This window comes from Pteropus medius, unplaced genomic scaffold (genome assembly GCF_902729225.1).
Source record: "Pteropus medius unplaced genomic scaffold, Ma_sr-lr_union100, whole genome shotgun sequence".
In the NCBI taxonomy this organism is placed as follows: domain Eukaryota; kingdom Metazoa; phylum Chordata; class Mammalia; order Chiroptera; family Pteropodidae; genus Pteropus; species Pteropus medius.
This window is the reverse complement of record NW_024351546.1, coordinates 106,345-132,429: the sequence shown is the minus strand read 5'-3', so window position 1 is coordinate 132,429 and position 26,085 is coordinate 106,345. Positions and strand designations below refer to the sequence as shown.

General features: G+C 40.0%; 1 protein-coding gene across 2 annotated transcripts in view; it reads right to left on the bottom strand.

Moving 5' to 3' along the window:
* Positions 1 to 26,085, bottom strand: part of PYGB (glycogen phosphorylase B) — a 55,474-nt gene that overhangs the window by 18,041 nt on the left and 11,348 nt on the right. For both annotated transcript variants that reach the window (XM_039843541.1, XM_039843542.1), the window contains exons 2-9: positions 18,184 to 18,285; positions 11,182 to 11,260; positions 8,703 to 8,806; positions 4,701 to 4,832; positions 2,520 to 2,631; positions 2,065 to 2,147; positions 965 to 1,108; positions 296 to 388 (exon numbers count right to left, since the gene is read on the bottom strand). In XM_039843541.1, the coding sequence (XP_039699475.1) occupies positions 296 to 388; positions 965 to 1,108; positions 2,065 to 2,147; positions 2,520 to 2,631; positions 4,701 to 4,832; positions 8,703 to 8,806; positions 11,182 to 11,260; positions 18,184 to 18,285 (849 nt within the window). The remainder of the gene's footprint in view (positions 1 to 295; positions 389 to 964; positions 1,109 to 2,064; positions 2,148 to 2,519; positions 2,632 to 4,700; positions 4,833 to 8,702; positions 8,807 to 11,181; positions 11,261 to 18,183; positions 18,286 to 26,085) is intronic.

The window sequence follows — 26,085 nt, the reverse complement described above, 5'->3', positions numbered from 1 at the left end:
GCTGGGACAGACGATAAGGTCAGGGGGTATTGCCACACCTTGTGCCCAGCTCTGCAGGGGACACCATCACCCCCATGTGCCCAGTTCTGCAGGTGACACTATCACCTCTATGTATCCAGTTCTGCAGGAAAAATCGTCACCCCACGTGCCCAGCTCTGCAGGGTGCTATCACTCCTACACCAGGTCTGCAGGGGGCACCACCACTCCATATGCCCAGCTCTGCTGGGGATGCTGTCACCCCTACACCTACATCTGCAGGCAACAGTCACTCCACGCCCTTGTCCTCAGTGCTCACCTTGTCCCAGTCCACTTTCTCCACATCTACCAGGATCCGCATGAGCTCAGGGATGGCGAGGGCCGGGTGGGTGTCATTCAGTTGAATGGCAACCTGAAGTTCACACAGGGTGACATTTTCAATGGCCTCACACCCATGGAGTGGGCTCACATGGTCAGTGTGTGGAGGCCTAGGGTCCTCAGCCTCCCGCCAAGGAGTCTGGTCTACAGGGCCAACAGCAGGGAGTAGACAGCACCACACAGGCACTGGGCCCAGCTTGAAAACCAGCCAAGGAACAGGAGCAGGGCCCAAGGGACCATAGAGAGGGACCAGGAGAACCCATGGGCTGGCTCTGTAGCTGCAGGACCCTTGGCCCCACTGCCTGAGGCCCTCTCCTCTAGGATATGTTGACTTTGTTTAATATCATTGAACTGAGCCTGCCAAACACATCCGCCTATGCCCACGGAGCCTTTTACAGTGTCCTTGCTGCCTTGACTCCTAATGAGGCCCAATGTGGCCCTGTTTAGGGAAGAAGGGGGCCCACCACCACCCCATAACAAGGAGACCAAGATGAGGGGGTGCTGATATCCCACCCATGCCCCTCCTGCCCATGCCCCAGCCTTGTGGAAGAAACCAAGCCTGAGAGAATCATGTCCTTCCACACTGAGCTCAATCTCCAAATCAACAAACCTTGTCCGGGAATGACTCAAAACAGGTTCTCACTGGGTCCCGGCAGCCGAACTTAGAGGACTTAAAGCGGCGGATAATGTCTTGCAGAGTGGCAGCCACCACGAAGTACTCCTGCTTCAGGCGGAGCTCCTTCCCCTCAAAAAACTGCAGACACAGGACAGCTTTTGCAACAATTCAGCTATTAGAGTCACCACAGGCCCTCAGGGACTCCCCCCACCCCCTCACACACACACAGGACCCAGGATAAGGCACTAGGCTTGGGTGGCAGGGTCCTGCCCCAGGGATTGCAGAAATGTGTGTGGATGAAAGGAGAGCCTTGAGTGCCAACATGGTGCTAATGCCCCAGCCCCCACAATCCTGGGGGCCCAGATGTCAGGTGACTTGCTCAAGGCATAGACAGAAGGTCAAAGTGGTCTAACCTGCTTATAATCATCAGACAGGGGAGGAGCACACACAAGAGCAGCCAGCAAAAGGTCACATTGTCCTGCATGAGGGCACTGGGCAAGAAGGTCTAGTCCCTTAACAGTGAGAAGCTGAGCACCAGGAATACCAGAGCCACCCAGTAATGCAATCTCCAAACTTCATTCTAAAAATGCCTTGTGCCTGAAGCTTTAGAATCCGTTCATAATCTCTGGAGGGCATATGGGGCATTTTACTCTGAGCCTTGCAGGACCAATGGCCTTTGTTACTATGTGTACATATTTGATAAAATGAAGAAACACATGGCCCACTAAGACAGGCAAATTTCAAGGGCTCTCTGGCAACAACAAAAATGCCAGCAGACACTAAATTCAGGGGCAATGGAGAATGTGGCTGCTACTTTTATCTAGTTTGAGGTGGAGGTCTGCTAAGAGCTTTTCAAAGCATAATTGTCATATGTCTCAAGATGTCACTGCAAAAAAGGGACTGCTGTCCCTACTTGACAAATAGGTCACCTACTTCTTGGGAAATTGGCATTAGAAGAGCCGAAACCACCTGGACATCACTTAGGTGGTCTCACCTGACAAATATGAGGCCAGCAAACAGGTCCTTGTAGAGAGACCCAGCCTACACTTGGAGAGATACAGTGCAGACAAGAACCAACCATGGGCGCTACTCACGTTGTCGTTGGGGTACAGAACTCTGGAGATGTTCTCGGCCAGGTTCCTGTCAAGGACTGCCTCGATGTAGCCACCTACATTAACTAAGAGCAGAGATGGCCAAGTTGGGACCTGCACACCTTCTGAGACTCCCCATGAGCCCTCATACTGTGGTGTTGTGCTTGCTTCCCTGAGCAGTCTGAACAGAAGGTACCCCCAGAGCTACCACTTTGCCTGCCTCATGTGAGACGCCTCAGAGCCATGCTGGACGCGCATTGGCCCATGTGCCCTGCAGGGCCCCAAGCCCCTCACTTTCTTCTGACTGCCCAGGGCCTGGAGCGCTGGACCTGCCAGTGGACCCTCCCTGGGAAGTGTCCTGACCACAAGGAACCTGCCCTCTGCCCATAGCAATGAGAGCACAGAGATGGGACAAAAGTGGATAAGTCACCCAACAGAGACAAAAGGGTGCAACACACAGTCGTGGAGCTTGAAGTCGTTGGGGGCCTTGGCGGACCACAGCCTCATGGTGTTGACAGTGTTGTTCTTGTAGCCCGGCACCGGCGTGTCATATGGCATGGCCAGCACCACCTGGCCAAGGGAGAGACAGTCAGGATAAAGTCAGCCAGAGACATGGTCCCCAGTCCTGGGTTCACCAGCCTTACAGGGCAGCATCAGCCTCACAGGAAGCAGTGTTCTGCCTCCCTGCCAGGGGGCCACCTACTCACCCTCTTCTGGCTTTTCTCCTTCTCCCTAAAACACACCCAACCTGCCCTACACCAGGACATAGTCTCGATCCTCTCCCTGCCCCAGTGCGTATCTGTACCTGCAGCCCCAGCTCACAGATGTCCTAAGCTAGGACCACCTGTTAAGGTCTGTCAGGCAAGTCACTAAATACACTCCAGAGGTCACACTGTCTTTCTAGATTTACCTGCTTCAGTAATGGCACAGACTTAAGAACTCCCACCTCAGCTGGGGGGCCAATGTGTTAACCTGGCTCATGCTCCCTCAGCAGCCATTCCTCCCATGTCATCGTCCTCTGCCCTCCACACCTCTTTTCACTCACTCTGCTTGAACAATTGCAGGACTCGACTAATTTCCCCTAATACACAATTTCCATTTCTGCCATCCATTCCCACATTCACAGCAAGGCTCCTTCTATTGAATACCTTGATCTCTAACTCTCAAGGGAATCAAACCAGCCCGCACACTCCATACCCAAAAGAAAACATAAAGCCTGTTCTCTGCCCACAGAGGCTGCCACACCCCCTCCCAATACCCATCTGCCCAAAAGTATCAGCTTTGCTCTTGGGAAGCACAGGAAGAAATGTATAAGCCTCCAGGTCACTTCCAACCTTTGGACCCTCTGATGAGGCTTCTCACACTCAGACACGTTTATGTGTGACTCATACGAGTTCAATTGTGTGGCTTTACAAGATGAAGTCATCCCTGGAAGCCACAAAGGACTGTGTAAGGGTACCACCAAGTTAAAGCCCCAGTGTCATCTTTCCCTCCCAAACTCCCCACAACCTTCATCCTGCCTGTCCCCTGCTCTCTTGCACCCATGGCCTTGTCCAAGCCAGTGACAAGCCCTGCAAAGCATCTCCAACTCCCCTCTTCGTTCTCCATAGCCAGCCCTGGGGGATAAGGCCCTCATTCCATTCACTCTGGGAGGCCCCAGCAGACTCCGGACCTCTTTACATACACTGACATGTTTATCTTCTATGGTCACATGAATTCAGAAAACCAGACCCCTTCTTTATTTTTTCAAATTAAATATTACTTATTATGGCATTATAGGCCTTCAGCTAGCTCTAGCTCCATGTACCCTTTTTAAAACTTACGTTGCAGAAAATCTGGATGACTCATTTTTGCATGCCTGCAACTACCCAGTCTCCCAGCTCACCCTGTTTTTGTTTATCCTACCATAACACTAGATGACTGTGTCTTACAGCAACTATTCTCCTCTCATGAAATCTCTCCTTTACCCCTTCTGCATTCTAAAACCACCAAGATGCATGCTCTCTGCCATCTCTGAGCCCAGAATGGACTCTCTGCAACTGCACCCCACTATAGCTGGCACCATGTTCTGCCAAGCACTCCATGCTTTTGCTGTGGTCCCACCATCAGGGCCCTGCTGAGAGGGATAGCCTGTGCACCATTCCAGGACATCCACCTAAGCTTCCCCATATTTCTGAGGGCTCAGAGTAATTGGTGAGCTGCACCTGGGGCACTACTGAGTGCTGTGGGCCACACCTGGGACCAATAGCGTGTGGTGAGGGAGTTCACTGAGCACCTGCTGGGAGCTGTTTCCATCCCCCAGGGGATCAATGCCCTTGTTTCTGTCACAATGCTGTCTTGCTTGCCATTAAACAACTGCTGGTCTCCACCCTAACACAGCTCCTGGTAAACTACAGAGTGTGGCTTCTTGTTCAGTATTTTTCACTGTGTGGACAGTTCCTGATAAAATGTAAAAAACTGGATTTATGAGCAGAAGAAAACCTCCCAGGCTTCTACCTTCAGTTCAGTCCTCTGGGGAAGCTTACGGTGGCTCATACTAGTGCATGTCTCCTACTCCCAAAAGCAAGCCAGTGTGGCGATGATACCCAAGTGGTCGCCATGCTCAGCCCACGCTTCCTGGGAAATGCTGGGGTGGGTACCTGTGTGTCCAGCCACCTCACACCCTCAGGGGTGTGCTCCACTCTCCCATAAAAGTGCACAGGAAGCATGTACTCAGGCCGGGCCTTCTCCCAGGGGTTGCCATACCGCAGCCAGTCATCAGCCTCCTCTACCTGGAAAGGGACCGGCAGCAAGGTTAGTTCTCAAGAGAAGAGAGAGTCCTGGGCGCTGGGCTGACCTCGTCCTTGGCCTGCACTGACCACACTGTCAAGATGATACTACCCAGCACTGAAACAAAACTGCAGCCTATTTACAATGCAAAGATTTCCAATCACATTTAAGGCCACATGTTTGAAAACTAATACTTTGGACTATTAAAGAAACAAACAAAATTCAGAAAAATCCATCAAAGTGAAAACATTAGGAATCACCTGAATTCAGGAATAAAAAGCAATAAAAAGAGGTCCTATGCATGCTACAACATGAATGAACCTTGAAAATATTACGCTGAGTCAAAGAAGCCCACATATTATATGATTCCATTTATATGAAATGTCTGGAACAGCCAAATCCACAGAGTCAGAAAGAGATGGTTGTCAGGCACTGAGGAGTGACTCCAAATAGGTGCTGGGTTTATTTTTGGGGTGATGAAAATGTTCTGGAAATATAGCGGTGATAGCTGCCCAACTTTGTGAATATATTAAAAACCATTTGCTATCTCAATAGCTATTATTAAAAGAAAAGAAAAGAAAAGAAAAGAAAAGAAAAGAAAAGAAAAGAAAAAAACAATCACAGGAAACCTACTGCTTTGAAAATAATATCACAAACCCACAGGTACCAGGGGCCAAGCTGCCTCCCTGGAAGCACTTGCAGTGCGCAGGTTGGACACTCCACTGGAAAACACCTTCTTTTCTGCTTATTTTCAAAAAAATTGCACCCAGTGGCACCCAAAATCAGTAAATATGCAAAAACCACTCCCACAAATAAAATTAAAAGTAGTCCCACAGACTCTAACTTTTGACTGGTGTAGTTGCTTTGCACATTACCCTGTGAAATTTATTCTGTTCGCAAGTAATGGAATAAATTCATTTGGTAGGGCAATAAATAAAGAATCACAAATTACCTAAAATTTAAATGAGATCAAGTTTCTTCCTTCAAATTGAACAAGCAAACCTATGTGTGCTACTTTGAGGTTTGTTTTTTTAATGGAGAGCACTACTTGGGTTGTGATTTTAGGAAGGTGACGTAGCCGAGATGACTACTTCAATATGCACTTCTCCATAGTGCTCCTGGCAAGACACTTCTGGTCTGGTGCAGGCAGATATTCATCATAGGACCAGTCCTACCTTTTGATCTCCCGGCAGCATGTCCTCGTATTAATGATTTTCTCCAACACCAGAGCCTGGCCATCTCTCGTAAAGTAGCTCCATGAGTCATCTGCAGAAGCAATGTCTTCCCAAATACAAGAGGCAATGGGTCTCTCCTCTGGAGTCCCTCTCCCTGACAGGCAGGCTGACTTGTGGCCCTGTCAGCCACCATGTTGCTATGTAATCACTGCTCTCCTTTAATTCTGCTCCACCTAAACTCAACTAAAAACCATTCTAATGAACTGGCACCCATGAAAACAGGGTGGGAGGAAGCTGAGTTTACCACTCATCCATCATCCTAAGAGTATCTTTAAAATGTTTTGCAAGATGGCAAGAGGTATAGGAATGAAAAACCAGAAGAAAGAAATGTCTGTGATCAAAGAAACACTCACCACCAAAAACCCTTCCTGCTTATAATAATAGAACCTATTAGGCAAGAAAGAGACTCAGACTTTGACTTACAAACATACATATTACCTCAACTGTAAAAAAGCAAGCTAGAATAGATCAAAGAACACATGTGTAAATTGATGCAGCCACTATGGAAAATGGTATGGAGATTCCTTAAAAAATCAAAAACAGGACATATAACCCAGCAATTCTACTTCTGGCTATCTATCTAAAGAAAATGAAAACACTAATTTGAAAAGCTATGTTCATTGCAGCATTATTCACAATAGATATGGAAGTAATCTAGGCATCCATCAATAGATGAATAAAAATATATATATATATATATATATATATATATATATATATATATATATATATATATCTCACACGTACATACACACACAGGAATATTACGCAGTAATAATAAGGATGAGATCTTGCCATTTTCAACAACATAAATAGAGCTAGAGAATATTATGCTAAGTGAAATCAGACAGAGAAAGACAAATATATATAATTTCACTCAAATGTGGAATCTAACCTCCCTCCCCCCAAAAAATCCAGAAACTCATAGATATAGAGAATAAACTGATGGTTGCCAGAAGGGAGAGGGGTGGGAGATGAGTGAAAAGGTGAAGGGGAATAAAGGTTATTTTATAACCTCCAGTTGTAATATAAATAAGTCATGGGGATACAATGTACAGCACAGAGAGTATAGTCAATAACATCGTAATAACTTTGCATGGTGACAGATGGTTACTAGACTTACCATGGTGATCACATTACCAGGTATATAATGTTGAATCACTTGTACACCTGAAACTAATACAATATTGCATGCTAACTATGCTTTAATAAAAAGAAAAATACAAAAAAATTCAAAAATAGAAAACAAAAATCTTCGATCATTTCTTCAATAAAAAACACACATATGTATACAAGAGCTGGAATACATCTGACAAACACACTCACATGAATAAAATCATCCAGAAGGTACCTGAAGAAAAGCTGCATTTCTTTTAAGATTAGAGAATGTATTTCTATAAATGAAGCAATGGATACGAATCTATTTTAAGTTTTCTTTTACATGTAGCCATAATTTTCTTTGCCGATATTTTATTATGAGCATTTCAAACATAAAGAAATGTTAAAAAATAATTGGCAGTGAACACGCACACACCCACCACCCGGGTTCTATAACTGTTAACATTATACTTGATTTATTGCATATCCATCCACACCGATCCATTAATTTTTGGATGCATTTCAAAGTAAGTTGCAGAAATCTGTACACTCCTCCTCTGAACACTTCGGCATGCACATCATTAACGATAGCTCATCATGTGTTTATATTTTAGGTTAATACATATATATATGGTGAAATGCATAAATCCTGAGGATACCATTGATGAGTCTGGACAATTGCATATCCGTGTAACCTAAACCCAATCAAGATAAAGTGCATGTCTACTACTCCAGTCATCCACGATTTCATTTAGATAATACTATTCTCAAATCACAAAACTTTTTCTAACCACGACCCTGCTTTATCTGTAACTTTTAGGTGCCAAATTATATTTAAAAAAACTATTCTCCACCTAAGTGGTATAGCTATGACTTCCAGTTAGAAATACCAAATGAATAGAAATCACCACCTCGCCTAGTGGAGGACAGTGAAACTGCATTTTGAGATTACACTTTTCACTGATGGGGTCTTGACCACCTTACATAGCTGTGGTTTGATGCTCTAGAATCAAGACTCACTATTCCTAAGGGCCACTTTGCTTTGCAAAGTCTGGCCTCTAACCCTACATGATGCTGTCCTGTCACCGGTGTCAGGGAGAGAAGGCAGAAGGTGGGAAAAAAACAACTACAACTGTTTTTAACTACTCCAGGTCAATTGACCGTAGGGCCACCTACACTCTGCTCTGTGGTGAGATATAACAGGAAACCAGCACATAGTCCTCAGTATTCTCACCGTGGTGCTGCTCCGCTCCCTACCCCGCCCCTCCTATAAGGCCCAGCAGGCTCGAGGCCCCACCTCATTAGACCTGCAATGAGTTCACACAGGAGACCAGTGTCTGCTGGCCCACGCTGAACTATGAAGAAAACGTGAAACTCATAGGATTACCATGACCTGTACTACCTCTGCTTGCCTAGGACTGGCATATAGTCTCTTCAGAAAGGAGTTTAAAGTATAAAAAGCTGAACTGAAAGTGCCCTTGTTTATTTTCTTGTGTGAACAAGAGATAGAAATGAGTGAAGGAACCAAATCTCACCCACCTGCCAGCCATTGACAATCTTCTGGTTAAAAATCCCAAACTCATAGCGGATTCCATAACCGTATGCTGCCAGGCCCAAGGTGGCCATCGAGTCAAGGAAGCAGGCTGAAAATTCCAAACACAAAGAACCTCTTCTGACCAAAGGCAGATCAGCATGTTTGAGGCCCATTGGAAGAAAGGCCCAAATGCCTAAGTTAAGCAGTTGCTGGGATGCTGGCCTCAGGGGCATCAGTGATTCAGTGGTAACTATAGTCGGCTTGAGGTTTTATAAAAAGGAAAGCTGAACTTCCCCCTTGCTTCCTTCAGCTTGAGAGCCGAGGGCCATGCCAAGAAGATACCAACGTGGAAAGATTTGGGAGTGTGGGAAGATGGGAAGGGAAGAGAGGGAACATGACCATACTCGGTGCATCTCTAAATGCACCGGCCCCACTGCCAATTTCCTCCTAGAGAACCTCACTCAAGCTGAGGGCTTCTCCATACTCTGCGCGGTCTACCTCAAATCCAAGCTGTTTGGATAGTAGGGGAATATCATAAAATATCTCTATACGTTAGTGGAGATGGCACAGAAATAGGGGCCGGGAATGCACATTTCACTGTCCACAATGCCAAATACCAAAGTGCCAAGTGCTACCAGGGAGCCTGGAAGGTGGCTGGAGTAGTATGTCACCAAATTGATCCCTTGTTCCAATCAAAATGTCTTAGAGGGGGAAAAAAACACATGTTTTGAATAAAGATCCAGAAAGTAGCCTTATTAATTAATCTTGTGGATTAAAAAAGAAAGGGGAGGGAAAGGAAAAGAATGTATACAAAACACCAGCAAATAGAATCCATGCCCAATTCACCAAACACACGCAGACCCCTGGGAGTGGGGCCCTTTATTGAGGGATGGGCATGAGGAAGATCCAAAAATGTAAGATCTGAGCTTTCTTTTTGAAGAAACCATTCTTGTAGGAGGGACACAGCACATATCAAGCTACAGTGGACTGGTGCTGCCCAGATGTACTTGGTTACAGGAATCTGTGGAACCAGAGGGGTCCAAGGAGGAAGTGCCATCACACTAGCCCACAGGGAAGACCATAGGTACCACAGAAGTGGCAGGACAAGTGACAGTGAAGTCAACAGAACTTGACTGAGAAAGGCCTGAAAATGCCCTGAATGGAAGTACATCTGGAAGGTCAGGGCATGGGACTGCCTGGCTGACAGTCCTCAGCTTTGGGGTAATAGGGAGGGTTAGGCAGCCACTCCAGTGAGATACCAAAGGGCCTGGAGCTTCCCTTGAGCTTGGGAAACAGGTTCTGTTTTTATGATTGACAGAGTGAAGGAGACTGGGGTGGACTGAAACCCTTGGTCTCAAGGACACTGGGGGTGCAGTGGGGCTGCTGAGGAAGTAAGCTCCAGCTTACTGTCTAATATGATCTGACTTTCATACACTAAAACGGAGCCCTGCCCTGGAAAGTAAGATACATAGGACACAAACAGGCTTTTCACTCTAAGAGGTAGGAGTGGGCAACCCTTGCCAATTGTTTCTTTAAATAGATCCATGTACTGTCTTATTTGAGATAAACGTATTTAACATTTCTACTTTGTGAAGAATTTAATTTAAAATTCAAAAATACAAACACACATACTCCCTTCCAGATAAATTTTAATGTGTTTGCTCCCTTTACAAAATGATAACTCTCAAAAGGGGCAGTGATGCCATGTGGCAGGGGCCTAAGCCCACCCTCCCGTGGCCCCTACGAAGGCAGCACAAAACCTGACTCATCTCTGCTCCAGAAACACTGTGCCCAAGCACTCTGACATGCATAGTAAAATCAGATCTCACTGTGACTGTTATTTCCACTTTCATGTTCTTAACCCAGCTCCCTCTTCTCAAAAAGGCTGGCAAAAATAATTTAAAACAGAACAAAAAACCTGAGTATGCTCTTAAATAAGGTGGACCAAAAGAGCAACATCCCTCAAAGGAATGGCTCTGTTATGTCAAAACAATCTGCATACTACCATTAAGCAGGAATAAATTGCATAAGCTGTGTGTATGTGTGCGTGTGAGCACGTGCGTGTGCGTGTGAGCACGTGCGTGTGTGTGTGTGTGTGCGTGTGTGTGTGTGTGTATGTGTGTGTGTGCATGCGCGCGTGTGTGTGTGTTTCTATCTATCTTTCTCCCAGTTATTGGCTTTTGGACCAAGGAGAGTGGTTGGTATATTGGAATCCACTCCAGGACCAGTCACCTAGCTTTGGCAAGCCTGGTCTTCGTGATCATTATCAAGTGCCCCTTGTATGAAAGAGAACATACATCTTGCATTTTTTCCCTGCTGGTGGCAGATTTTGACCTGGGGAACACACTCTCTCATCCACTCTGGGGGACCAATTTACCCTGACAGAACAATGTCAGGAGCACAGCTGACCTTGGCCTCATCATGGGATCACTGACAAGGCACCATGTCAAGAAAGGCTTGTCCTAGACAGGTGCCTGGGATTACCTGCCAGCCTCCCCAGGCCTCCATTGCCAAGGCCAGCATCCTCTTCTATTTCCTCCAGTTCTTCCAAGTCCAACCCTAACTGTAAATAAAAACAGAGGTAACATTTTAATATTTTTTAATATTTTCACTAAAGCAACAGATGGAAAAATATTTAAATCCCATGAGCTTATATCAAAAGTTAGTGTCTGCTTTCTTTTAGTCTTGAAAATCCAATGTTCAAATCTGACATTCAATCAATGCACAAAAATAAAAGTTTCCAGGTATTTTAAAAGAATTACACTATTTAAGAATTACAGTCAAAATGGACTATTTAAGAATTACAGTCAAAATGAGACATGGTTTAACAGCCAAAGATATTTACTACCAGGTTATTTACTTACAGTGCAACATATTATAATATGTATCTTAAAAATAAAACCAATTGTTTTAGTAATTCTCTAATTTTGCATGGTCTAGGGACAGTTATGTGACATTTTTTTAAACCCAAACCTAAAAGCACCTTTCCTGTGGCATCCCAATTATATTCAAACAATCTTGTGAAACAGAAATGACATATTAAAAATTAGAGAGAAAGCAACAAAGTCACAGCTACTTCATCCAACTGAAAACCATTCCAGAATGTAGATTTTGGGACTCTAAATTATGGTGTATGGATAATTATCCTATTAATCTTAAACTTGACAAAACTCATTACCAGTTAACATAAACAACACAATTTAATAAAAAGTGTTTTTAAAACAAAGAGTGGCAGTGTTTCATATTTTTATAAATCTCTTTAATGAATTTCTGCTTCAATACTTAATCTGTTGAGATAACACACATCACACTGCCTCCATCATATACTAATAAGAGAATAAGAGTATAACAGACAACATCTTAGTGTTATGAAAATAGTTCTGACTTTAACAGACCCCTCGAAAAGGTCTTGGGGAACCTGGGGGTCTCTGGAGCATACTTTGAGAATCTAATAAATTATGAAGAGCGGAAGAAAAGTCATGAGAAAATAAAAATATAAAAGTCACAAAGAAATGGTTTAGCTAATTAACAGAAAGTCTAAAACCTTGTTGAAACTATTATGAATAATGCTGCTATGAGCGTTCATGTATAATTTTTTTATATAGATGTATGTTTTATTTTTCTAGGATAAACTGAATGGTACTAACATATATAGCAATCTGATTCAGAGTGAGATTTCAAAATATTGACTTAATTCCCATAGCAATTTCAGAGAGTGTATTTCACCAAAAATGTCTAGAGTATGTGGGGGATTTATCCAATAATACATTACCAGTGCAAAGTTAAGAAACATGTTTAACTATAACATTTTCCAAACTTATTGACAATGGAAACTCTTACTCGTGAAACATTTATTCAACTGAGAGTCTAGCACACTAAATAAAGACAGTTTAAGAGTAAATACAGGAAAGATGTTTTGTTCCTTTACATTTTCACCTTGAATGTTATAGGCACACCTCAGCCTGATAGGGCAAATTTTACTTAGATTCTGAGAGCATTAGAAAGAGGCACAATTAACAGAAAATCTAAAACCTTCTGAACTGAAGACAGAAAAAGAACATGATAGAGCACTCTTAACAACCTGTTTTTTCTTTACTAAGATATAATTCACGTATCATAAAATCCATCTTTTTAAAGTGAACTATTCCATGTGTTTGCCATATTCACAAAGTTGTGCAACCATCACCACTATCTAATGCAAGAACTTCATCACCCCCAAAATAAACCCAACACTAATTAGCAGTCACTCCCTATTCCCCCCTTCCCTCAGCCCCGGCAATCACTTTTCTACTTTCTGTCTCCATAAACTGACCTATTCTGGACATTTTATATAAATGGAAACATACAGTATGTGGCTTTTGTATCTGGCTTCTTTTAATTAGGATAATGTCTTCCAGATTCATCCATGTTGAAGCATGCATCAGTTCTTCATTCCTTTTAACACTGTGTAGTATCCCATTGCATGCTATACCACATTTGTTTATCCATTTATTAATTTATGGACATTTGTGTTTCCACTGTTTGGCTATTATGAAAAATGCTACTATGAGCATTCATGTATAATTTTTTTTTACATAAATGTGTGTTTTTTTTTCTAGGATATAAACTGTGGAGTAGAATTGCTGGGTTACATAGTAATTCTATGTTTAACTTTTTGAGTAATTGCAAAAATATTTTCCAAAGTGACTCCACAATTTTACCTTCCCACAACAGTATATGAGGTTTCCAATTTCTCCACATCCTCCCTGACACTTGTTCTCTATCTTTATGACAATAGCTGTTTTATTGGGTGCGAAGTTGTATGTAATTATGGTTTGATTTGCATTTTCCTGATGACTAATGATGCTGAACATTTTTTCATATGCTTGTTGGCTATTTGTATATCTTATTTGGAAAAAAAGGTCTATTCAAGTCCTTTGCTCGTTATTAAATTGGGTTATCTGGTTGGGTATTTTTGGTATTGTTGTTGAGTTATAAGAGTTCTTAACACATTCTGGATACTAGGCCCTTATCAGATTTATGATTTACAAATATTTTCTCCCAATTTATAGGTTGTCTTCACTTTCTTCATAATGTCTTTTAATGTACAAAAGTTTTTAATGTTTTCCAATTTATCTATTTTTTCTTTATTGCTTATGCTTTCGGTATCATCTCTGAGAATCCACTGCCAAATTATGAGATTTACCCCTATATATTCTAAAAGTTTTATGATTTTAGCTCTTACATGTAGGTCTTTGATCCATTTTTAGTTAATTTTTACATGGAGTGTGAGGTAGGGCTCCAACTTCATTTATCTGCATATGGATATCCAAATGTCCTAGCACCATTTACTGAAAAGACTATTCTCCAATAAATTATCTTGGCACTCTTTTCCTTTAAAAAAAAAATCAACTGACCATATAAAACACCAAAACCAATGGAAAAAATAGACAAACTGGACTTCACGAAAATTAAAAACTTTTGTACATCAAAGGACACTCACAACAGAGTAAAAATGTAACCTACAGAATGAGAGAAAATATTTGCAAATCACTTATCTGATAAGGGATTAATATCCAGGATAAAGAACTCCTAAAACTCAACAACAAAAAAAAACAAAGAACCCAATCCATAAACAGGCAAAAGACTTAAACAGGCATTTCTCCAAAAGAAGATATATAAATAGTTCAATAATTACATGAAAAGATGCTCATTGTCACTAATCATTAGAGAAATACTAATTAAAACCACAATGATACCACCTCATTGCCATTAGAATGGCTACTATCAAAAACAAACAAACAAACAAAAACCAGAAAGCAATAAGTATTGGAGAGGATGTGGAGAAACTGGAACCCCTGTGTACTGTTGGTGGGAATGTAAAACTGTGCAGCCACTGCAGAAAACAGTATGGCGGTTCCTCAAAAAGTTACACAGAATTACCATATGGTCTAGTAATGCCACATCTAGGTATATACCCAAAATAACTGAAAGCAAGATCTTAGAGACAGTCATACACTCTTGTTCATAACAGCACTATTTATAATAGCTAAAAGTAGAAGCAATGCAAGTGTCCATCAACAGATGAATGGATAAACAAAATGTGGTATATACATACAATGGAATATTATTCAGTCTTAGAAAAAAGGAGATTCTGACATATGCTACAACATGGATAAAACTTGAAGGTATTAATTCAGTCAGAAAAAGACAAATATTGTATGAGAAAGTAGAATGGTGGTTGTCAGTAGCTGGGGGAGGGGAGAAATGGGAGTTAGTGTTTAATGGGTAGTCTCAATTCTGCAAGATGAAAAAAGTCCTAGGAATGGATGGTGATGATGGTTGTACAATATGAATGTATTTAATATCACTGAACTGTATATTTAAAAATGGTTAAGATGGTAAAATTTATGTTGTATATACTTTACCATAATTTTTAAAAATTGGAGGAAATTGCTACCCTGGACAAGCCCGATCCCATCTGATCTCGGAAGCTAAGCAAGGTCAGGCCTGGTTAGTACTTGGATGAGAGACCACCTAGGAATAACAGGTGCTGTAGGTGTAAAAAATAAAAAATAAAATAAGGGATTGTAAGCTGACAAGGTCCTTGCAATCTGTGAGGTCAATCAAGGGTTGCCTCACCTAAAAAAAAAAAAAAAAATTGGAGGAAAAGCTAATTGACTATAAATTTTAAGGTTTACTTCTGAACTCTACTCCATTGCTCTATATGTCTATATTCTGCCAGTATCACAGTCTTAATGATTGTAGCTTTGTAGTGAGTTTTGAAATTGGGAAGTATGAGTCCTCAACTTTGTTCTTTTTCAAGACTGTTTTAATTGTTCCTGGTCTGTTGCACTTCCATCTGGATTTTATGATCAGCTTGTCAATCTCTGCAAAGAAGCGAACTGGAATTCTAGTGAGGATTGCATTGAACCTGTAGATCAAATTGGGGAGTTTGGCATCTTATCAACATTAAGTCTTCTAAACCATTAACACAGGATGTCTTTCCAGTTTTAGGTCTTCTTTAATTTCTTCAACAATGTTTTATAGTTTTCAGAATATAAATTTGCACCTCTTTTGGAAATTTATTCCTAAATATTTTATTCTTTGCCATGCTATTTTAAGTGAAACTGTTTTCTTAATTTCATCTTTTGATTATTCATTGCAAGTATATCAAAATAGTTGATTTCTGTATATTGATCACATTTCCTGTAACCTTGCTGAACTCATTCATTTGTTCTAATATATTTTTACTGGATTCTTTAGGATTTTCTAGATCATGTCATTTGCAAATAGAGATAGTTTTCCTTCTTTCTTTCCAATCCGGATGCTTCATTTCATGTTCTTGCCGAAATACCCTGGCTAGCACCATTAGTACAATGTTGAGAAGAAGTGGTGAGAATGACATCCTTGGGACACAGAAGCAAGTTAACTGCCAGCTGGGGATGCAATCAGTCAAATGCAGACAGCAGGACACTCTACCAAACAAACCCAGTTTCAACAAATAAATGACAAGGCATAAAAATAAAAAAGAAGGGAAGTCTATAGATTAAGAGATATTTAAGAGACATATCAAGCAAATACAATTTATTTTCTGAACATATTGTTTAAAAATTATAAGGCAATCAGAAATTTGTACACTGCCTGAAAAACTGGTATTAAAGAATTACTGTCAATATTTCAAGGATCATAGTAACATGACCTTATCTTTTAGAGATACCTGTTGAAATATTTACAAGTAAAATATTATACTGCCTGATGCTGTGTAAATAATCTGGGAGTGGTGGGGGTATAAGTGAAACAAGAGTGGTCATGAGTTGGGCTTGATGACTGGGAAGCCAGCTTATGGGTATGTGGAAGAAGTTCACTATAACGGTCACTCATTTTTATATATATTTAAATTTTTCTATAATGAAAACATTTTTAGCTCCTTGATAGCTCAATCAGGAGAGAGTGGCTTCTTTTGAAATTCTAGTTTTTAGTGTAAACTTCTCCCCAGAATTACTTTCCAACACTGTCTGATGCAATTGTGTCATGTTTTATTTTTGACATTACATTACAAATGGAGAAGAAGGCCTATCTCAGCTCTGCATCACCGTTTTGTTCCCAAAGCATCTGACACCCAACATAGGACTAGGAAGGGCCCAGCAAATGAGACACTGAGAGTTTGATCATCCTGGAAACTTTTCAAACACAAGCTAAACAGCAAGGGAAACACAACTTTTAAGGAAAAATATGTACAATGTTTAAAATGATACATGCTTCCCTATATTTTCTAAGTTTCTATATTTAACGCATTATTTCTGCAATAAAAATATAAACAGATATCACATATTTATGGTATAAACATTCCCTAAAATCTTTACTATCTGTAAGAATTGTATAAAGAGAAAATGGTTTGGGGGGAAAAAAAGCTTAATATAACTGTAAAATCTACACAAGATCTAAGAGATTATATGTTCTGTAGTCCTTGAAAACATGCTCTAATGCTCATATTCAGTAAATGGAGCTGAAATGACAAATCACTTACCAGGATAACCTCTATATTTTGAGATAATGTTGAGCATATGATTCCTATTTGGGGGAGTCAAATTTTTGTTCCAAAATTTTATTGTGTGAACTTAAACTATCTGCCCCAGATGCTCCCTTTCATTAAGTCCTAAAGGGGAAGACGTGATCTCTCACAATGCTGGGCTGCCTGACAGCCATGCAAACCTCACAAAGCGCCTTCAAGAAAGCCCCTGAGTACCTCCTACTCCGAAACCAAAACACATTGAAAGGTGCTAGCCGGTAGGATGGCTCTGGCAGGGACCCTTCTACTACGTGCAAAAGGCTGAAGTGATACATACTCACACTCCAGAAATTCTACACCAAGCATCTGGGTGAGGGGGGAAGGCGCTATTTAGGGAAAGGGGACAGAAACAGAAAGCAGACATGATTCCAGCTCTGCTCTAAAACTGTGAATGAACTGTGAAAGATCTTCAAGTGAATAACTGTTAATGAAGAACACTTAAGCAAAAGCAGTTTCCATTCTGATTAGGGAGAAAAGGGCAATTTTGTAACTAGGGGCTAGGATGAGCACAAGAGGTTATCTTAGGGGTAGAGGTAAGTTACTAGAGGTAAGTTACTAGTGTAATGAAGCAAAGAGAAATGGGACAATACCAAACAATTCTGCCACTTGGTAAATATGCCCCTGGAGTGGAGGTGAGGAGTACAATGATTTCTAGAAGCCTCCAAACCTTAGCATTACAATGCAACTCAGTCCTTGTACTCCAGTGTATTAGCTTCCCATCTAGTCTTTACTTTCTCTTGAAATAGAGGAGTGTCACCCACCAACTCATTCTCATCCCACATAGGGTACACCATAAGACATTTCCTTAGTCCTAGAGGGCTGTGAATCCTAACATCAGTACTCATCTCTGTCAGTGCTCACCTCTGAGGAACCTGGATTAAAACCTCAGTGAATCATGAGAGGATATCTGGTAGCGTGGCCCCAAGGACCCATACCTGATAGATGGCTTCATCACAAGCATTCTGAAGGCCTAGGTTCACCATCGTGTTCTGCAGTGTACGGCCCATGTAGAACTCCAGGGAAAGATAATAAATGCGCTGAGGGAACAAAAGAAACCATCTTAGATCTTTTATTCTATCTCTACACACACACAGATGACGATGAAAAGTGTATTCCTAAAAACACCTACTTTGTGGTTTCATCTATGTTAACTTGCACTTTCCAGCACACCCCAAAATGGGCTCACTCCCTTCACTGGGCTTTGGCCATCCTCAGCCTTCCAAGAGCATGTCACTGGGGAATCTTTCTCCTCCTCCTCCTCTTTTTTTTTTTTTTTTTTTTTTGACTTTATAGTTTTTATACTTTTTTTCAATTACTTTTGACATTCAATATTATATTAGATTCAGGTATATAACATAATGGTTAGACATTTATATAACTTATAAAGTGATCTCCCCAATAAGTCTATTACTTACCTGGCAACATACCTAGTAATTACAATATTATTGTCTATATTCCATGTGCTGTACTTTACATCCCCATGACTATTTTGTAATTGCCAATTTGTACTTCTGAATCCTTTTCCCCTTTTCACTCAGTCCCCCAAGCCCCCTCCCATCTGGCAACCATCAGATTATTCTCTGTATCTATGAGTTTGTTTCTGTTTTGTTTGTTTTTTAGATTCCTCGTATAAGTGAAATCATATGGTGTTTGTCTTTCTCTGACTTATTTCATTTAGCATAGTACCCTCTACATCCATCCACATTGTCGCAAATGGTAACATTTCATTCTTTTTTATGGCTGAATGATATTCCATTACACACATACACACACACACACACACACACACCACATCTTCTTTATCCCATCATCTATTGATGAACACTTAAGTTGCTATCACATCTTGGTTACTGTAAATAATGCTGCAATGAACACGGGGATGCATATATCTTTTCAAATTAGTATTTTGGATTTATTTGGATATATATCCAGAAGTAGGACAGCTGGGTCATACATTATTTCTAATTTTTGAGGACCCTCCATACTGTTTTCCACAGTGCCTGCACCAATTTGCAACCCTATCCCCAGTGCAAGAGGGTTCCCTTTTCACCACATCCTCCCCAATATTTGTTGTTAGTTTATTGGTGTGAGGCGATATCTCCTTGGGGTTTAATTTGCATTTCTCTGATGATTAGTGATGTTGAACATCTTTCACATGTCTATTGGCCATCAGTATGTCCTCTATGGAGAAATATCTATTCAGGTCCTCTACTCATTTTTTAATCAGATTGTTTTTCTTTTGCTGTTGAGTTCTTTATATATTTTGGATAGATATTAGCTCCTTATCAGATGTATTATTGGTGAGTATCTTCTCCCATTCAGTGGGTTGTCTTTTTGTTTTGTTGGTTTTCTTTGTTATACAAAAGATTTTTAGTTTGATGTGGTCCCATTTGTTTATTTTTTCTTTTATTTTCCTTGCACAAGGAAATATTCAAAATATATGTATTACTAAGAACAATGTCAAAGAGTTTATTATCTATGTTTTCTTCTAGTATTATGGTTTCGAGTTTTACCTTTAAGTTTTTAATGCATTTTGAGTTTTTCTTGTATATGGCATAAGTGATCTAGTTTCATGATTTCTATGTCTCTCTCCAGTTTTCTCAACACCAATTATTGAAGAGACTGTCTTCACCCATTGTATATTCTTGCCTCCTTTGTCATAATTGACCATATAGGCACAGATTTATCTCCGGGCTCTCTATTCTGTTCCATTGATCTATGTGTCTGTTTTTATGCCAGTACCATGCTGTTTTAATTACTATAGCCTTGTAGTATAGTTTGATAGGTATCAGGTAGCATGATACCTCCAACTTGGCTCTTCTTTCTCAAGATTGCTTTAGAATTATTCTATTTCTGTGAAAAATGCCATTGGTATTATAACAGGAATTACGCTGATCTCTACCATGATTCTCTCTGTACCATGTCAACTGCAAATAATGACAGTTTTACTTCTTCCTTTCCAATTCAAATGCCTTTTACTTCTTTTTCTTGTCTGACTGCTGTGGCTAGGATTTCTAATACTTGTCAAATAAAAGTGGTGAATGTGAACATCTTTGTCTTCTTCCTGATCTTAAGGAAAACACTTTTAGCTTTATACCACTGAGTATGATGTTAGCTGTGGGTCTGTCATATACAACCATTATAATGTTGAGTTATGCTCCCTCTACTCCCACTTTGCTGAGAGTTTTTCTCATAGATGCTGGATTTTGTTAAATGTTTTTTCTGTATCTATTGACTTGATCATGTAATTTTTATCCTTCATTTTGTTAATATAGTGTATCACGATAATTGATTTGTGGATATTGAACCAACCTTGTATCACAGGAATATATCTCACTCGATCATGGTATATGATCTTTTTAATGTATTGCTGAATTTCATTTGCTAATATTTTGTTGAGAATTTTTGCATCTATGTTCATCAGGGTTACTGGCCTATAATTTTCTCTTTTTTCAAAATGTCTTTCCTTGACTGGTTTTAGAATCAGGGTAATGCTGGCCTCATAAAATGGGCTTGGGACACTTCCCTACTCTTGAATTTTTGGAACAGTTTGAGAAGGATAGGTGTTAATGCTTCTTTGAATGCTTGGTAAATTCACCTGTAAAGCCATCTGGTCCAGGAATTTTGTCTCTTGGAAGTTTTTTGAGTAGTGATTTGATTTCACTAGTAGTTATTGGTCTATTTAAATTTTCTATTTCTTCTTGATTCAGTTTTGGAAGACTACGTTTCTAGGAATTTATCCATTTCTTCCAGATTGTCCAATTTGTTGGCATATAATTGTTCATAGTGTTTTCTTATAATCCTTTGTATTTCTGTGGTGTCCATTGTCACTTCTATTTCTGATTTATTTGGGTCTTCTTTTTCTCGATGAGTCTGGTTAAAGGTTTATCAATTTTGTTTATCTTTTCAAAGAACTAGCTCTTGGTTTCATTGATCTTTTGTATTGTTTTTTTTTTAGACTCTATTTCATTTATTTCCACCCTGATCTTTATCATTTCCTTCCTTCTACTCACTTTGAGCTTTGTTCTTTTTCTAGTTCCTTTAGGTGTAAGGTAAGATTTTTCCTGTTTCTTAAAGTAGAACTGTATTGCTATGAATTTCTCTCTTAGAATTGTTTTGGCTGTGTCCCATAGATTTTTAGTCATTTGTGTTTTCATTTTCATTTGTCTCAAGGTATCTTTTGATTTCTAACTTGATCTCTTGTTAACTCATTCATTGTTTACTAGCATGTTATTTAGCCTTCATGGGTTTGTGTGTTTTTCAGCTGTATTTTCTTGTACTTGATTTTTAGTTTCACATCACTGAAGAAGATGTTTGATATGTTCAGTCTTCTTAAATTTATTGAGACTTATTTTGTGACCTAACATGTGGTCTATCCTGGAAAACGTTTCATGTGCACTTGAATAGAATCTATATTCTGCTTCTCTGCGGTAAAATGTTCTAAAAATATCAATTAAATCCATATGGTCTAATGTGTCATTTAAGGCTGCCGTTTCCTTGTTAATAGCCTGTCTAGAAAATTTATCCATTGATGTCAATAGAGTATTAAAGTCCCCTACTATTACTGTGTTACTGTCAACATTCCCTTTATGTCAGTCAATATCTGCTTTATATAGTTAGGTACTCCTATGTTGGGTGTGTAAATGTTTACGAGAGTTACATCCTCTTGCTGGATTGTTCTCTTCGTCACTATGAAATATCCTTGTCTCTTGTTACAGCCTTTGTTTGGAAGTCTATTTTTCTGATATAAGTATTGCTACCTCAGATCTTTTTCATTTCCATTTGCATAAAATATCTTTTTCCATCTCTTTACTTTCAGTCTGCATGTTTCTTTTGATCTGACGTGTCTCTTTGGGGCAGCATATGTATGGGTCTTGTGTCCTTATCCACTCAGCCACACTGGGGACCCTTCTAAAGCAGAGCCTTTGGTTACTGCCCTTCTGGATGTCCAGGGGGATATAAACTAGCCTGATGGTAGAGAACAAGATTCACAGAACTGGACAGAGCCAGGTCTAAGCTTAGCTCAGCCTCTTTCCAGCTGGGTGCTCTTGAGCAAATGACCTCTGCATATCTCTACATGGGATAAAACAGCCCTGTAAGGGAGCAAGGCAGGGTATTTTCAGGTATCAACAAATTCTATCCATGTTGAGTATTCAATAAACAGCACGGTCAACATGATGGGATGGATGAATGGACACATCCATTCTACCAGGTATAAGTCTGGGTTTTACCTGCTGTCTGTTCACTGGCTTTGAGGGATTGATGTCTGTGACAGCTGTATATAAACGAGGAAAACCACCACCCACACATACTGGGCTCCGAGCAGGGTTCTATGTACTTCCTTTGCCTGGTAACATTTACTTCTCATAATCACCCAATAGGTGAGGATGGTAGTGGCAGACCCAAGATCCAATCCTGGCAGTGGATTAGAGTCCTGTTCCCACAGGACTCCATGCTGACTCCTGCTGTGCCATCAAAAGTAAGGCCTGGGAAGAATAAATGGGAGGAAGGGAGAAATCTTCCTTACAGAAGAATTCCAATTAATAAATGTAGAAGAAATAAGAGGAACAGAAACTCACCACAGGAACACCACAGTGATAACTGCAACAGATAATAATAGCCAGTACCAAACACTGAAACCAGTGTGCAGAGCTTCGAGGATTAACAAGATATCTGCACAGCCTCCAACTCTCTCCACCCATTTATTAATTACCACAGTGGTTTTAACAAATGTCCAAAAATTCTCTGATATACTTCACTCTAGGAGTTGGCACTCAACTCCCTTCCTCTTGAGGGTGGGCTAGACTCAGTGACTCCCTTCTAATAAATAGAATCTGAAAAGGGAAAACTGTAACGTCACAATGGAGAAAGCCAGCTGAAGCTACCTTCCCTCAATGATTGAGGTTAATTCACCAATAACAAGTGATGGTGAAGGGCAGTTTGCCTGTATTCTTTCCCAAACTTCTTAACCCCAGACTAATTGTGAGAAAAGATCAGATGAACCCAAATTGAGGGACATTCTATGAAATGCCTGACCAGTATTCACCAGATTTTTCAAGGTCGTGAAGAATAAGAAGAGATCAATAAATCGTTGCAGATAGAAGGAGACTCAAAAGACATGACAACTAAAGGCAATGAGGATCTTGGATTAGATCCAGGGACAAAGAAAGGACATTAGTGAAGGGTACATGGGTACTCTACACTATCTCTGCAACCCTCTTACAAATAATATTGCTTCAAAATAAAAAGTTACAAAACAAAACCAGGCTCACACTTGGTGAGAGTGTACACGTGCATGATGATGAGAGAGTGCACATCTCAGATTCAGATGAGAGTACTGACTGTACTATGGTTTTATGTTTCCTGTGGGTTAAAATTTATGAAACACAATTTAAATAAATCTATTTTGCTATGGGTTGCAGAATGCAGGAAGATAAAAGGCCTAGATTCATTCTTCTTAGACCATAGGGAGGGTTCCTGAAGCCTGTGGACTTACCTGGAATGCCCACGGAGGGCAGCCTAACTAAACAGGAGTGGCCCTTGCCACTGCACCATCAGCTTCGAAACCCACGTTCCATACAGTGTGCTCTTAAAGTGTCTTTTTTATACCCTGTTTAGAATTTTGACCAGCAGCTGACCAAAACATTTTGAGAAATGATAAAACCCAGTGGCCACCCACCAGCCAACAGCTGTTTCAGCAGCTGCATCCTCTGGGTTTTCACAGCAGCATTTATACCATTACTTCACACTTTACTGCAGTACCTTTTAAACCACTTTCCTCAGAACCAAGTAGTAGCCTCAAAGGGTGGGCAGGGTAGAAAGGGACTCCCAACTTTTAAAACACATAGGCAAGAGACCTAAGTAAATGGAAAGACATCCCATGTCAGTGGACAGGATAGTTTAACATTGTTAAGACGCAATATTCTCAAAACAGATCTACAGATTCAACACAAACCCTGTCAAAATTCCAGCTTGCTCTCTTGCAGGTTGACAAACTGATCCTAATATTCAGATGGAAATGCATAAATCTGGAATAGTGAAAACAATCTTGAAAAAGAAGAAAAAAGTTGGAGGACTCACACTTCCTATTCTCAAACCTTCATAACAACATTCATCAAGATTGTGTTGTAATGGCATAAGAAATAGAACAGAGAGTCATGAAATAAACTTTCACATTTACAGTCAAATGATTTTTCAATAAGGTGCCCAGATAATTCAGGAGGGAAGAACAGTCTCTTTAACAAATAGTGTTGAGACAATTGGTTATCTACATGCAAAAGAATGAGGTAGGACCCCTACCTCACACTACAAAAATTAATTTCAAATGGATCAAAGACCCAAATTTAAAAGCCAAAGTTATAAAACTTTTAGAGGAAAACATAGAAGTAAATCTACATGACCTTGGATTAGGTGATGGTTTCTTCTGATCAAAAGTGCAAATAACAAAAAAAAGACAAAATGGACTTCATCAAAATTAAAATCTTTTGATACCATTAAGAAAGTAAAAAAGATAACTCACAGAATTGGAGAAAATATTTGCAAATCACATAAGTGATAAGAGATTTGTTATCTAGAATATATATATACAATTCAATAATAAAAAGACAACCCAATGCTTGATTAGGCAAAGGATCTTAACAGACATTTCTTCGAAGAAAATACAAATTGCCAATAAGTACATGAAAAGATGCATAACATCACCAATCATAAGGGAAATGCAAATCAAAACCACAGTGAGATGTCACTTTACATCCTCTAGGATGGCTATAATCAGAAAAATCAGAACCCTCATACACTTCTGGTAGGATTGTAAAATGGTGCAGCTACTTTGGAAACCAATCTGGCAATTCCTCTTAAACAGTTACCATTTGGCCCAGCAATCCACTCCTAGGCATATACCCAAAAGAAATGAAAACCTCTGTCTATTCAAAAATTTGTACATAACAGCCAAAAGGTAAAAACAACTCAAATGTCCATTACTTGATAAATGGATAGATAAAATATGGTGTATTCACACAATGGAATATTATTCTGCCATAAAAAGGAACCACATACTGCTTTATGCTACAAGAATAAACCTAGAAAACATTACACTAAATGAAAAAAGCCCATTACAAAAGACCACATATTACATGATTCCATTTAAATGGAATATAGGTAACTCTAAAGAAACAGAAAGTAGATTAGCAGTAGGGCTGAGGGAATAGGGAGTTAGGGGTGATAGCTGAAAAGTGTAGGGTTTCTTTTGGGAATAATGAAAATGTTCTAAAATTGATTGTGATGATGGTTGCAAAATTCTGTGACTATACCGAAACCACTGAATTGTACACTTTCAGTGAACTGTATTGTATGTGAATTTTATGTCATTAAAGCTGTTACCAAAAAAAAAAAAGTGCAAAAGTTTGACAGGTCACAGAAAAATAAATATTGTATATAAAATAGAATACATTCAATTGTAAAAACGGTGGAACAAAATACCTTTGCCCACTTCTGCCTAAAACTCACAGACTATAACAAAACGAAGGTGGATACACTTCTCATTTTTATAGATAAAATGTTAGTGGAACATATAGTGAAGGTAAGTTTTTCCAGTTTATTCTTTATTGACTCTACATTGGGAATGAGTAATCTTTCTTTACCTTTACACTTTGTAAGAAGTCAAAAGAGAAACTTAAAATAAGGTAAATACCTTAGCAGTTTATTCTGTTTAGTTCTAGTTGTTATTTCCTGCCTCATCCTGCTTTCCCCACTGCTTGGATTAATTAGGCAGCCTGCTATTCTAAAGTCACACATTTCTACTTGGAGAACATTGTGATTATTGTTTGCTTCACAGTTTG